This window comes from Saccopteryx leptura, chromosome 5, assembly GCF_036850995.1.
Source record: "Saccopteryx leptura isolate mSacLep1 chromosome 5, mSacLep1_pri_phased_curated, whole genome shotgun sequence".
In the NCBI taxonomy this organism is placed as follows: domain Eukaryota; kingdom Metazoa; phylum Chordata; class Mammalia; order Chiroptera; family Emballonuridae; genus Saccopteryx; species Saccopteryx leptura.
The window spans coordinates 106,655,187-106,669,940 of NC_089507.1; the positions used below are offsets into that span (position 1 = coordinate 106,655,187).

A 14,754-nucleotide genomic window follows, 5' to 3' on the forward strand; every position below is an offset into this window, starting at 1 on the left:
TAACCAGAAAATCTCTTAAGAAATGGGGCTTTCAATTAATTAGCATATGCATAGTACTTTATCTTTCAAAGTAGATTAGAATTAGAATCCCTTTAAGTAGAGACTCCTTTTTCTCCCCAAAGTCAATGGGCCCCCGAAGTTAGACTGAAGGAGGCCATCACTCAGAGCAAACTCTGCCCGCTGACAGAGGCCCCATTGCTGCAGCTCCAGGTTATTCAGCAGCCTCTCAAGTTTAACTGTAGCAACTGTCTAAAGCTTCCCGAAGGGGTTACACGCCTCAGAGAAGCTACTGATTAAGAAAGATATAATCTCACGTAATTAATAGAACTCAAGGAAGCATCAAAGTGGTTGCTGTTTCATTACTCAGACTCTCCACAAACAGGAAGGAGTTTAATCTTATACTCATGCACGTTTTTTCTATGTACTTTTATTCCTGCAAAAGTCTCTATCATGTGCCTGAATTTGAGTGTTTATTTTGTAGAATATCAAGTAGAATTCATGAGGCTTCATAAACTATTCCCATATTAAGAGGAAGAAAACAGATTTGACTGTTCTGCTCTCTAATATCCTCCAGCAAACCTATAAAGGGCAGAGATTAGAAACCAGAACCGTTCCCAGAGTCAGCACAATGAATGTCTGGGTGTTCTTTTATCGGTGGATGCAAGAGAGAATTCAGCATTGCTTTTAAAAGTTGAGTCTGCTGTGTATTGTTTAGGCAGCTCTCAACAGTGAAAAAATCTCAACATCCCCCCTTCCCAGTTTGCATCTGGACAAAGAATTATCACCCCTGGCATGCAGCAAATAGTTGTATTAAAATTTTTCTTTTCTATTTGCCAGGGCAGGGGGTAGGGGAATACAATGTGCTGGGGGTGGAGAGGTTCCTTTGGTCTATGGATCTCATCCTACTTGCACATCTTTGATATTCTGTTGGCATGCAAGACCTCAGAGGACACTGATGATAAAGACCAGAGTGCGATCTAATTTCCAGGACATTCCTAGATATCAGGAACGCAATTAAGTATTAGCGCTAGGAGTCGGGACATTTGCCACTAATGTTTACAAGCGGCAATTATCCTTGATAAATGCCCATAAATATAAATCAAGAAATAATGCTTTCAATAGAATAAAAAATTAGACACACATTCTGTTTCTAGTTCAAGCTTGAATGGTTATAAAAGCAGGGATCGGGGGAGGGGAGTCAATTAAGTGAGAAACAAAATCCTGACAGCAAAAAGCTCTTTAGCAACATAATACTTAAGTTAGAGGTGTTTACTTTTGGTTTTGCACAATGATTAACTCAGATATATCTATCAGAAGTTTTAATGAGTTAAGCTTAAAACAGAATGAGCAGAAGTTTAAGATCAGATCAAAAAAACAAAAGAATCAATTAAATAAAAAGGAAAATGTTTGCAACTGCTTTTTGAAAAAATTGTGTATATAGATGACCAGGAAAAAAAAATTACTGTACTTAATTTTGCTGGAAAGAACAGAATGAATATCATTAGCAGGGAATTGAAGGACAAGATAGAAGAGACACTAGTAAGAGAGCAAATAATTGCTCTTTGCTCCAGGGATATTACATCCCCAGAGTATTGAAAGACTGGTCACTCCACAGCAAACCAATTTCTTCAACTTCTAATATCACAGAGTATAAGAAACCAACCAATATATGAGGAAAGATAATGTTGAGAGATTTTTTTTTAGAAAGTGATTTTAAGCCCTGGCCAGTTGCTCAGTAGTAGAGCGTCAGAGGGCACGTGGATGTCTCAGGTTCGATTCCTGGTCAGGGCACACAGGAGAAGCAATGGTCTACTCCTCCATTCCTCCCCCTTTTCCCGCTCTATCTCTCTCTCTATCTCTCTCTCTTCCCCTCTCATAGCCATGGCTTGATTGGCTCAAGACAGTTGGCCTCAGGGGCTGAGGATGGCTCTGTGGCCTCTGCCTCAGGTGCTAAAAAAATGGCTCCGTTGCTGTGGTGGATCAGCAGCCTGGACTGGGCTGAGCATTGCCTCCTAGTGAGCTTGCCAAGTGGACCCTGGTTGGAGTGCACACAGGACTGTCTCTCTGCCTCCCCTCCTCTCACTAAAATAAAAAAAATTTTTAAGTAATTTTAAGAAACCATATAGAAGTAAGTTTGACATTGATCCACCATAAATGTTTGGACTTCGTTATTTGAAAAGATAATGTGCCCACTAGTACTCCTAGAGTCTGATGGGGCCATGGAGGTGTAGTAATGTCTAACTCTTAGTAATGGGGAGGAAAGATCTCCTGAGAGGGCAGCAGCTGAGCACGCGGCGGAACAGAAGGTAGGAATTGCGTGATGATTGTGGTGAAAGGCCTTGGAACTAATTCAAGAAAGAGTTAATGGGAAAAAAAAACCCTCAGGTTAATCTCTGATCTTATTATTGTCAACATTTTACTTAGCACTTGAATGACGATGTCCTTACTAACTCCACTGCATGAACACAGCAGTGGCTCCCTACGAAGGTGCAGTAGACTATTGATGTAAGAATGTTCAAACTTGTGGAGAATTTTTATAACAATTTGAGTCAAACCCAGAAGTGCCTGAAAGCAACATCTCAACAGAGTGAGAAAAGGGCTCGTAAGAATAACAGTTTGTAGTTTCTCTTATGCACTTGAGATTGAGGAGAGAACATGAGGAAGATTACATGAAGGTGGGCGATAGGAAGGCCAGAACCAGACTGCAGGACAGTTAGAGTGATGTGCTGTTTTGAGGGTGGTCAGCCTTTAGGAGGAGGGGTCGTAACGGGGGCACTTCAAAGGTGTGTTAACCAAGATGCACAGAAACAATGGACAGGGCTTGCTTGGGGCAAAGGTAAGTCTTACACTAAAAAAGTTATAGGCCTGAATACCCACCGTGAGCTGCCCAGTTAGGAATTTATGATCAGATCACCCTGAGAGGTTGCTTCCCCTAGAACCCCTTTTCACCCACACCCTCCCCTATTTAAAGCTCTGAGACATCTGTCCCTTTGATTGCTGAGTCTTCCTAACCCTCAGCCCCATCGTGTACCTACCCTGCTTATTCTCTATCCCAGCCACAGCAGCCCCTTCCAGTTCCCCAGGGTCTCTAGAGAAAGCATTTCTTTGTGGGGTGAGAGCTGAGGATGCACAGCTTTTCCTCCTCTGGTAAATAGTCACGTGCACTTTAAATAAGACGTACAGATTTCCCCATGGAGTCCCTAATTTTGCTGCTAACACAGATGGTTAACCTCGGATGCTCTTAACTACAGGATGTTTTAGTCCTCCAAACACATTCCCTCATATATATTTTTATATAGGCAAAAGTGATAGTTTTTACTAAACCTTTAAGAGACATTACATATTTCTGCTCAGACGCCTTGGGGCTGTAGAACTCAGCCACGAGAAGGACGTTCCACAGGAGCTGCTGTTCCTCAGGCCCCAGGCCAAGCATGAGATGTGCAGACCGCACTTAAACTGAAGCAGAGCCACTGCAGCCAGTCCACGGACCCACGAGAATGAAAAATAAGTGCTTGTTGTTTCAAAAAGAAAAAACGGAGAACTTACCTGTAACTCCCTGCTGTATTTATACATGTGGCTCCATTCTGGCAGCTGAAGGGTGTTCCTGAGTAACTCTGGCATTCATTAACATCAACTGAGCACAGAGGACCCTGTGTTAGTGAAAAGAATAAGGTCAGGAGCCACAGGTTAAAAGGCACCTGGGGTCAATGTTCAAACGGGATGTTTAAGGATTTACACACAGACAGTAAAGAATTCCTCAGTCAAGCCAAATACAAGAATACTAATACTAATGTTCATCTCTGGTTAGCCTTCCTCTGGAAATCAGACTTCACCTAACAGAGCCAAAGAGCTCCTTATGAAAAAACACCAGTCAGACAAGAAAGAATCCTTGACAAACGAATTCTCATTTCACTATGGTGTGATACCTGGGAACACTCACCAATTATATTTTAATGCACACGTCAGGAGCATTTTCACCATTAATAGAAAAGAGCAAGAAAATTTACATGGCTGTGTCAGGTTGGCTCAGTACGTTGGATGCTACACAATTACATTAATGTTGGCCGAAATATCATGCTGTCCCTGCAGTTATCCACTCAGCTGAGCCTCTCCTTAAGATGGCTTAGTATTTAGTGGGTTATACATTCATGTTTGCCATTGTGTGGATCATGACATACATAGTTCAGAAAACCACAGAATCCTAGAAACTTTGAAAATTAAATATGTCTGAGTGATTCCAAGGAAACCGCAGATGCTGACTCACCATCACTTTTTACCAAAGACCAAGTGACTCACCTTCCACTGTGAAGGGCAGATACAAAAGAAGGAGTCATGCAGATTGAGGCAGGTCCCACCGTTCTGGCAGGGATTGCTGCTGCAAACCTTTCTGTCAACTGCCTGAAACAAAGACAGGGCGGTCAGCAGGATAGCTGTACTCGCGGTAGGCAGCAATAGAAGGTGTGTTCAGGGCACGTGAATATGTAACACTGCAGCTAACTCCAGTCACTGAGGGTCCTCCTCCAGGTTTTAAATCAGTTACTTAAATTCTTCTTTAAATCAATATTTCATATAGGTCCTAGGCATCTTTCTCCACTATTTACATGCAGTTATCCATGGATGGGATGAAGCACGAGGTGAGAAGGTTCTGACTCTATTCGTTGGAAAAGCATTGCTCACCAGAGAAATAAATGTTGGTAGACAAGCTTAACAATTTCAGGTGTGGGGATCATAAAGGTCATTCCTATTGTGCTAAGAAAATAAAATGGAAATTCTGGTTCTTTTGCTGTTATTGCTATCTTTGGTACCTACAGATAAGCATTTGAAATATGATCACCTTTTGTTGTCACCTGTCCTCCAAAGGTTAAGATGACTGGATTCTTTTTATCCAAGTTTCTTTGTTTGAAATGTGACCAGCTTGGATATACTCTCCACTCTCTTGCTCACATGACTACTTTCAGTCTAGGGTCATAAACAGACCGCCTTTGTTTACATAGCCAGGGAATATGTCTGCTCCCAGTTCCAATTTCATAAGATTGGTAATGGTTTTGGAGGCAGAGAAAACTTCTTTAGAGAGGACAAGTGATTAAGCAAGAAAAGCTATTCTATTTATTTCACCTAATTACAGTCTAATTCTATGTTTTAAAAATTAAACTAGGAGCAAATTATTCACATTTTTAAAGATATTCAGCAACTCACAAAGAAAATCAAGTCTGTGCCTTTCATTCTGCACAAGAAACAGGGAGCCGGAGGGTAGCCAACTAAATGTCTCTGCATCATTCATGGCAAAGCCCATTCTCTCTCCACCTTTGTCATAAGTCTGGTGACCATGTACATGAGGGTGTCTTTCTGGACTATGCTTTCATCCATTATTCTCTCTGTCTATCTTTGTGCCAATACCACAATCACCCTGTTCATCAAAGGACACTATTAAGAGAGTTCACCACAATTGCATTAGAAGTACTTCTGGTGTACAAAAGCAGCTTTGTTTGAAGAATGGAAACACAAAAGCCTATGGGAGCCCAACAGGAAATGGGATCAGTAAGCAGTCAGGAGGAAGACAATGGGGAACAGTGGAGACTAGTGCCCAAAGAGCGTCTGCCCTGTCCAAACGTAAAGGCATAGGCCCTGGCTGGTTGGCTCAGCCGTAGAGCATCGGCCTGGCGTGCGGGGGACCCGGGTTCGATTCCCGGCCAGGGCACATAGGAGAGGCACCCATTTGCTTCTCCACCCCCCCCCCCTCCTTCCTCTCTGTCTCTCTCTTCCCCTCCTGCAGCCAAGGCTCCATTGGAGCAAAGATGGCCCGGGTGCTGGGGATGGCTCCTTGGCCTCTGCCCCAGGCACTAGAGTGGCTCTGGTCGCGGCAGAGCGGCGCCCCGGAGGGGCAGAGCATCGCCCCCTGGTGGGCAGAGCGTCGCCCCTGGTGGGCGTGCCGGGTGGATCCCGGTCCGGCGCATGCGGGAGTCTGTCTGACTGTCTCTCCCCATTTCCAGCTTCAGAAAAATACAAAAAACAACAACAACAACAACAACAAACGTAAAGGCATAAAGTGCGTAAAGGCACTTATATTCAAACATCATTAAAAATCGTCCTGGAGGATGCAGAGAAGGACAATCTGAGCTAATTTTGATCATGGCCTCTGGTTCTCAACATTTGGTAGGAATAAGAAAGCACTCCAGTAGACTGAAAACTCTGATGCTGTATTTTGCTCTGCAGGTGTGATTCCTTGCTCATTTTCATCCACTCAACTTTTCCCTTAAAAGATCAAGGCTAAGTGTGCAATTTATTATCAAAGTCGGGAAAATAAATACATGAATTTGTTTGTCAAATTTAAAACACCAAAGTAGAAGACAACATTTGACACATAACTAAAATAGGTCAAGAACATTAGGACAGAGATTGTTCATTTGGAATCCTCTGACTTCTATTTAAAATTTTAAAGATAGGACATTTTGTGCATTTCCTTGGGTAGAAGGTTATGGTTTCCATGATAGTCTGGGTGGGGGGTTAGTAAAGAGGAGCAAATATACAGTGACAGAAAATGATTTGACTTGGGGTGATGGGCACACAACAAAATCAGTAGTTCAAATGCTAGAGAAATGTTTGCCTGAAACCTATGTACTGTTGTTATTGATCAATGTCACCTCATTAAATTTAATTTTCTAAATAAAATTTTTTTTAAATGTCAGCTACTTAGTTAGAAAAAGGGGTAAACAGTCTAAAATTACAAGGACTAGTTTACAAGCATGTAGTAAAGTAATGGAAGGTATACTCTCAGAAATTGTTCAAATGTAATTGCCAGCAAATGTACTTTAAAGGAAATTTGGAATATTTTTGTGATATACTCCAGACTTCTGAATTTAATGTTAGGGAGGACATGTGGCCTTTCATAACTTGGTCCTTGATGCCTGAATCAGCAAGCTGGATGGTCACTGATGACCAGACACAGCACACAGAAGCCTGCCATAACACCCTAAAGGGTGTCAGCTTAAGAGGAAGAGCATGCGGACTGCTGGACGCAGAGTCACAAGGTCTCACATGCTCACATGCCCAGTGACCATGGGTTGGTCACTTCATCTCTCTGAGACTCAGGTTCCTCATCTATATCCTTTATGTTTATAAACTTTGATGAGAATTAAGTTAGAGAAAAAAATCAAACTCTTTGATATTAATCATCCATCTATCTTAAGAATACTAGATCCATAAATGATTCTAGTGTATTTTAAGTAAAAGATGTTAGATATATAGCAGTTATAGGACTCACCTGCTGTAAGCTTTGAAATTTCCTCTCAAGATCCACAAACTGGAAGTGGGGAGGAAAGAGCGTCAGTTAGCTGGTTCAAAGGCATTTTATATAAAATGTTATCCCCTTGACATACTTTCTTAATACACTCTTTTGGGGACTTACTTTATCTGTTTCTTACTTCTTTTATTGCCATACTCCTTCTTATTCCTCTCCCCTCCAAGCTTCCCTTCTTTCCTGTACTCTTACACCATGTAGATTTTTCCAAAGCATATTTAAAAAGAACTACAACCCACTGATAAAGTTGATTAATTGCTTATCTGCACACAGTGACTTTGGCAGTTTTTATAAATGACAGACACTCATCTATTTCTCCAATAAGAAGGTTGTTATCAGAATATGAGCAAGGTTATTTATGCAACACATTCTTGCCACAGTATTTCCAACACTCTGCCCATCACCACATCCACATCCTCTATAGAACTGTGTCATTTAACCAGAAAGTCTATAATTACAATGTTAAATTTCTACAGAGGACACAAAATGGTATATCTCCAACAAATTGGTTACTTATGAAGTTGAATGAAGGACAGCCCATTTGCTTGAATGGTATAGATGTCAGACTTACCTTGGAATTAAGCTGATGGATTTGACTAGAAATATTTTGAGGCAGACCAACTGCACCCCTTTTTAAATCTGTAATATCATCTTTGTTTTTCTGTATCTATTTTTTTTTAATAGAAAGAAGAAAAAGGCAGAGGAGGAGAGGAGTGGGAAGAGGAAGAGGAAGAGAATGTTAGTAAAATTTTTATGAATGTGATACAGGAATAAACTTTTAAAATTTGAGTACTATTTTATTTTAAGCACTAAGATCTTGCCCATTGTTATAAAAACCAAAACAGTGCCATGTACAATAAACATCAGATTAAAATAGCTCTGGCATAATTCCATTTACCTTTTTCAGCAACAATCTATCAAGGTAATTTCCGTTTGCTTTCTCCCCACCCCCATAATAAGAGTTTAGAGTGCTTCCTAAAAGGCCTGGCTTAGTATCATACTGTTCAGGTTTTAAATCTTGACTCAGCCATTTTTGTGTGCCCTTGCACATGTGACGGGGCTGCTGCAGGTTCCTTCACCTCCCCTATAAAAAGGGTAAAAATCAAGCCAACTTCATGGGGTAGCTGTGAGGATGAGATGAGATCATGCACAGAAAGTGCTGAGTGCAGTGGATAGCCCACAGTGAGCTCTAATGCCAACTTCTACACTTTGGCTGATACACCAGCATGATGTAGCGCATAATGAACACAGAGAACACTTAATAAGGCAGGAAAATAATCAGCCAATTCTGCTCTGTGGTGAAAGTGAACTAGTCACTTCTACTCATTTCTCCGGCCCCTCCTGCTTCCTTGCTCCCCCTGTGAAGGAGTGCCCAGACTACCCTCTGTGCCTTCTCTGGACCAGAATACCTAAGCCTGCTCGTTACTAGCATTACGTTCTCTACCCAACATTAATCCTAGGGCATTGTTCTTTTGATGGACCTGTGTCTCCTCCAGTTATATTCCCTGTGCTAAAAAGTCAAGGTACAGATTATTATAGACCTGTTCAATTAAGTGACCATATGTGGATGTACAAAATTATTTCAATATATTTCCCATGTATTACCTGATGTATACATTCGCCAAGGTCTTCATCATTTAATTTAATTTTCCCCAGGGATCCAGTTTTAAATTCAATGTTTTGAGCAGACCCAGTAAGAAACACTAAATTTCCTCTCTCTGTAGTCATTCGAGGCCTATATAATTCAAATCAGAGAATGCATTAGTATTTAACACATATAATTTTCAAATGCAAAGGATGAAGTTTCTCACTGAATAACTACATACTACATGCATCTTCACTTGTGATCAACTCAACCAAATTCTCCCTGTTCATCTGTCATTTCTTTCTCTGAAAATTTCCTGGAGATATCTCCTAGTATTTGCACGCTTGCCTTATTTGCAAGATGATAAATAAATGATTTGTGTATAAAAAGATAATTACACACATCAGTCCAAATGTTTTTTCTTATTTTTTTTAACACCATTATTTTCTTCAAGAAAAATTGCACCTTTGCCTATCTGGCTATTTATGAAAATGGATGAGGAATTACCCCAGAATTTCTCAGCAGATATAATCCCTGTGTCTACTTACTGTTGGAGGTCAGTACTCCTTTTTTGTCTCTGCAACCTAAGTCTTCCATCTTCACCATCTGATTCAGCAAATGTCAATAAAATAACCACACTCCAAATAAAAGGTGAGGACATGTTCCCCACCAACCCTCCTAGCCTGTCAGGTAGGAGGGAGGCCACTCCAAGTGAGTACGGGAGTTTGGAGAGAGCAAGCCAGGCAGATGTACTTTGACCTGTGGAATGTCCTGCAACTTTTCAGTTCTTTCTTCTTTGCCCCAGAAAGCTAAGATATTTTTTCTTCCTGAGGGATGTAAATGATCTTAGATCTTCCGTACTCTTCAACCTTTAAGTGATGTAGAACTTAATCATTATCTGTTTGACCTTTGAAATGACTGCCTTGGGAACACCCACTAAAACAATCCTTGCTTAAGAAGTAGCTAACTTTCAACAAATGGTGCTGGGAAAACTTTTGCATGATATCCACATCCCAAAATTAATGTCGGACCCTTACATTACACCATACATAAAGACGAACTCAAAATGGATTAAATATCTAAATATAGAAGCTAAAACTATAACACTCTTAGAAGAAAATATAAGGGCTAAGCTGTATGACATTGGCTTTCACAATGATTTCTTAGATGTGACACCAGAAACACAGGCAACAACCAAAAAATAGAGAAATTGAACTATTACAACATGAACAACTTTTGTATATCAACAGAGTATAAAAGCAACTCAGAGAATGGGAAATATTTGCAAATCATATAAATGATAAGATGTTAATATTCAGAATATATAGAGAACTCCTATAACTAAACAATAACTACAACAAATACAAATAACCCAATTAAGAAATTGGCAAAGGAAATAGACATTTATCCAATGAAGATATACAAATGTCCAAAAAACATATTAAAAATGCTCAACATCATTAATCATTACAGAAATATAAATCAATACCACAATGAGATACCATTTCATACCAATTAGGATGGGCATTGTCAAACAAACAAACAAATAAAAACAGAAAAGAACCAGTTGTTAGTGAGGATGTAAACTGGAGCACTTGTGTTCTGTTGCTGAGAATGTAAAATGGTGCAGCCACTATAAAACAGTATGGCAGTGCCTCAAAAAATTAAACATAGAATCACTATATGGTCTAGCAAGTTTGGGGCATCTACCTAAAAGAATTGAAAACAGGGACTCAGAGACATATTTTGTAGAATCATGTTCACAGCAACATTATTCACCACAGCCAAAAGATAGAAGCAAACCAAGTGTCCACTGACAGGTAATGAATGGGTAAACAAAATGTGTGACATACATACAATGGAATATTATTCAGCCTTAAAAAGGAAGGAAATTCTGAAACATGCTACAAAATGGATGATACTTTGCTAAATGAAATAAGCCAGATACAAAGGGACAAATAGTCTATGATTCTACTAATATGAACAACCTAAATTAGTCAAACTCATTGAGACAGAAAATAGAATGGTGATTTCTATGGCTGGGGAAGGAACAAGGGAGTTATTTTGTAATGGGTTCAGAATTTCACTTTGGAAAGTTAAAACCAAGTTCTAGAGATGGATAGTGATAATGGTTATACAACACTGTGGATGTATGTAATGCCACTAAATTTTAAAAATGATTAAAATGGAAAATTTTATGTTATTTATGTTATAATTTTTAACAAATTGAAAATAAAGTTAGGAATAGGGGATGGGAATTGGTTACTATAGAAACTCTCTTAAGAAATAAAAGGATGCTTTTACATGTAGACTCATTAGTTTTAAATTTTTTTAAAAATAGACTGAAAATTTTTGAAGTGCTATGTAAAATTTTAGATAATATCTATATAAAATTAATCCTCTAAATAAGGTGGTGCAATTTAATACTATAGAAAAATATACAGTTTTACACCTGTTCTCAACAACAAAATAGCCTCAACAAAAATAACAAAAATAGCAAAAATAGCTGGCTAGTTGTTGTTTATATGAGGTGATTCTGGGGTGAAGTGATGAATTTTTTGTTACTCGATTGTTTTAAGAAATGGGTGTGGCAACAATAAATGGAATTTCAAGTTGAATACTTTTTTAAAGTTGTATTGATCAAAGGATTGTTTAAAAGATTAACAACCTGGGTTAGACATGGGAGGAAAGCTTGTCATTGTGAATTATTTGTCAACTTTAGGATAAAAGAGAATGGGTTAGAATCTTCCAACACAGGGCAATTCTAACTCTCTAATCTCAGAACATAGCCATGTTCAGGATTTTTTTTTTTTAAATCCCTGCACCAAGCAAACTTTTAGTGAGTATTGGGGGAGGGGACCAAGTGTAAAAGGGTGCCTAAGAAAGCTTTTCTACACTGTTTACTTTTGCATTCATTAAAATAAAATTATTAATTCAGAATACTAAATTATCAATGACATTTATACATCTTATGCTTTTAATGGGTTCTGTTGTACTCTTGATTTCTACTGACCAGCCTTTCCTCTCTTCGCATCTTCAACAAGGTGCATGCAAATGTGTTTTGCTTTGTTGCAGATATTACACGTGGTGTCTAGAATCAGAGTTTTATCTGTTTCTCCATTTGTATGTTCAGTGGATTGCTAATCAGTAATTCATGACCTATTGACTGCCTCCAATCCTGTCTCACGCTCTTACCTTTCTACGTCTCTTCCTCCTGGTTCCACAGCTCTTCTTATAAAAGTCTCAGCTCCCTTCTCTCCCTCCTCCCCTTCTTACAAAACCACCAGAATGCAATGATAAAAATCAGACTTAACTTCTTTCTTCTTCTTTTACCTTTTCCAACATTTTGTACACCTTCAGTGCTGTTACAATCGTTCTGCTGGCGGAGAAACAGGCTCACGCAGTCAGAAAGGAAGGGAGCTGATGAACTAGATGAATGAACTGCAGAGCCCGAGATCTTACCCCTTCAACTAGACATAACTTTAGTGGGAAACATCGGTAATGTATTCCACTTTGTATTCCTGTCATTTTGTAGCATATCTAATACATAGAGGACACATACAGAATATTTGTAGAATGCATTCTAGATTAGGGAGGAAATAGGGTTTAGAAAGTTAATCAGGGACAGGGTTTCAGATCTAGAGAATGTTTCCCTTGGGGGAAGAGAGAAGGGAGATTATTTACCTTTTATTTATTTATTTTTCTTTGTCCTTTTTAAAAGTGAGAGAACAGGAGATAGTGAGACAGACTCCTCATGCACCCCTACTGCGATCCACCCAGCAACCCAGTCTGGGACCGATGCTCAAATCAACCAAGCCATCCTCAGTACCCAGGGTTGACTCTAGAACCAAACTAGTCACTGTCTGTGAGAGGGAAAGAGAGAAAAGGGGGAGAGAAGCAGATGGTCACTTCTCTGGTGTGCCTTGACTGAGAATCAAACTAGGGACATCCACATGCAGGGATGATGCTCTATCCACTGAGCAAACCAGCCAGAGCCAATTTTCTACATCTTTATCTTCTTTTGTTCTACTTTCTGAGAAATTCTTTGTATTTATCATTTATAATTTATATTGAGTTTTAAAAACTTTTCTTACTTTTAATTTTAAAAATATTTTTTTTCTCTTTCATGATTGTAACATCTTTTCCTATTACTCTAAAAATATTATAGTTGCTTTTTAAAGTTTTCTGCAGTTTGTAGCACAGTGTCTGATTTTTCTAAGTTTTTTTTTTTCCTTTTTGCTTGTTTAGGTCTTTTTATTCCATGTTGGAGGCTTTCCTCATATGCCTTTTAATCTTATGAGCCTATTTAAATTTAAGAATAAGACACTAAGGAATGGTTAATAAGCTCTGTGTGCATGGATGATGTCATAACTAGTAGGCTTTATCATTGGGGGATTGAATGACAAGCAGGCAATATCATTGGGGAACCCCAAATGTCAATTTTTGAAGGTGTTTTCTTCCCTGGGGACATTCATTTTGTTCAGAAATAAAAATCCTCCAGTTTTCTATCTGGATGAGGAAAGTTTGCTAAAAATTTTATTGCTAGGTGTGTAAGATTTATTTAGTGTTTTGTTTTTCATCTTTTCTCCGCATTCTTAGAGTACCTCAAATACTACATGAATATAATTCCTGTAACTATTACGATGTATACCAAAGTTTGTTTTTTATTCCTACCAGATCCATCCAAATTCCATTGTTTCCATCTTTAAAAAAATATTGATTTATTGTAGAGAGAGAATAGAAAGAGAGAAAGGCAGGGGAAGGACAGGAAACATCCACTCATAGTAGTTGCTTCTTGTATGCCTTGACCAGGCAAACTCAGCATTCCAAGTCAACGCTTTATCCACTGCATCACTGCGGGTTAGGCTTGTTTCATAGTGCTAGTAAGCATTTTTTTTTTTGAAGACATGACATCCACAACAATAAGGGAAATGCAAAAGAAGTAAAAGTCATGACCTTCTCTGTCTCTTTGAAAAGACATCAATATAAATCTAGAAGGCTCTAATATAGCAGTATTATAAAGCTCGGCATGACAGTATTAGATAAACAATATACAATACATACAGTAGGTTGTTAGGAAAACAGCATGTATCAAACTGAAGATGAGACACTAAACCCAGTCTGGGCAGTCTATAGACACAGTGTCTCTGTAAATCCAGGAAGTCGTTTTGGAGAAAGATGATTTGGTAAAGTAGGGGCATTTATTACAGGCCTTAAGTGGCAGGTTGATGAATTTTTATTATATCTTTTTTATTCAATAGAGAGCTGCTCATATGTCTAGAATGAAGTAATCCTTATGTGATATTTCTGGTAGGCTAGCTGAACTTCTCTGGGGGACTGGGTCAGTGTGACAGTTGTAAGAATGAGGAGAGAGAGTTGAAATGGACAGATGTTTTGGAGGAAGAACATCTGGCCCACTCAGGCCAGATCTCACAGCCTCTAATCCAGCTCCCACTGATGCACAGCTTCAGTCTGGCTTTGCTGCTTTCTTTAGTCTCTTATCATTCCCATATGAGTTTGAAATATAACATTATAGAATTAATCTGTGTTTTTAGTCATTAATAAAAACATTTGTGAATATAATACTCTCTTTTAACCTTTATGATACTTAACTCATTCTCTATTTCAGGGATATATCATTGTTTAAACTATAATTTACATATGCCAGTTTTGTTTTTTCTATAAAATTTCTGGACAATACAATATCGCTCTGGTTTTCTATTCATTTTCCATAAAGCATTACATAAAATAATTACGGGAATTCATGTAAGCTCAAAACTATTTATTTCCTCATTTCTTGGGAAATGCATTACCTCCTAGCAAATGACCATATCCACTACTATGATGAACTGATCTTTTTTAAGGCAGTGTG

At 38.8% G+C, this 14,754-nt stretch overlaps 1 protein-coding gene across 1 annotated transcript in view; it reads right to left on the reverse strand.

Annotated features, from left to right (window-relative positions):
• CUBN (cubilin) overlaps positions 1 to 9,701 on the reverse strand; it is a 306,316-nt gene extending 296,615 nt beyond the window's left edge. The window contains exons 1-6 of the mRNA XM_066384573.1: positions 9,431 to 9,701; positions 8,903 to 9,032; positions 7,869 to 7,964; positions 7,262 to 7,300; positions 4,297 to 4,398; positions 3,547 to 3,650 (exon numbers count right to left, since the gene is read on the reverse strand). Coding sequence (XP_066240670.1) covers positions 3,547 to 3,650; positions 4,297 to 4,398; positions 7,262 to 7,300; positions 7,869 to 7,964; positions 8,903 to 9,032; positions 9,431 to 9,543 — 584 coding nt within the window. The 5' untranslated portion in view covers positions 9,544 to 9,701. The remainder of the gene's footprint in view (positions 1 to 3,546; positions 3,651 to 4,296; positions 4,399 to 7,261; positions 7,301 to 7,868; positions 7,965 to 8,902; positions 9,033 to 9,430) is intronic.
• Positions 9,702 to 14,754: the final 5,053 nt, after the last annotated feature.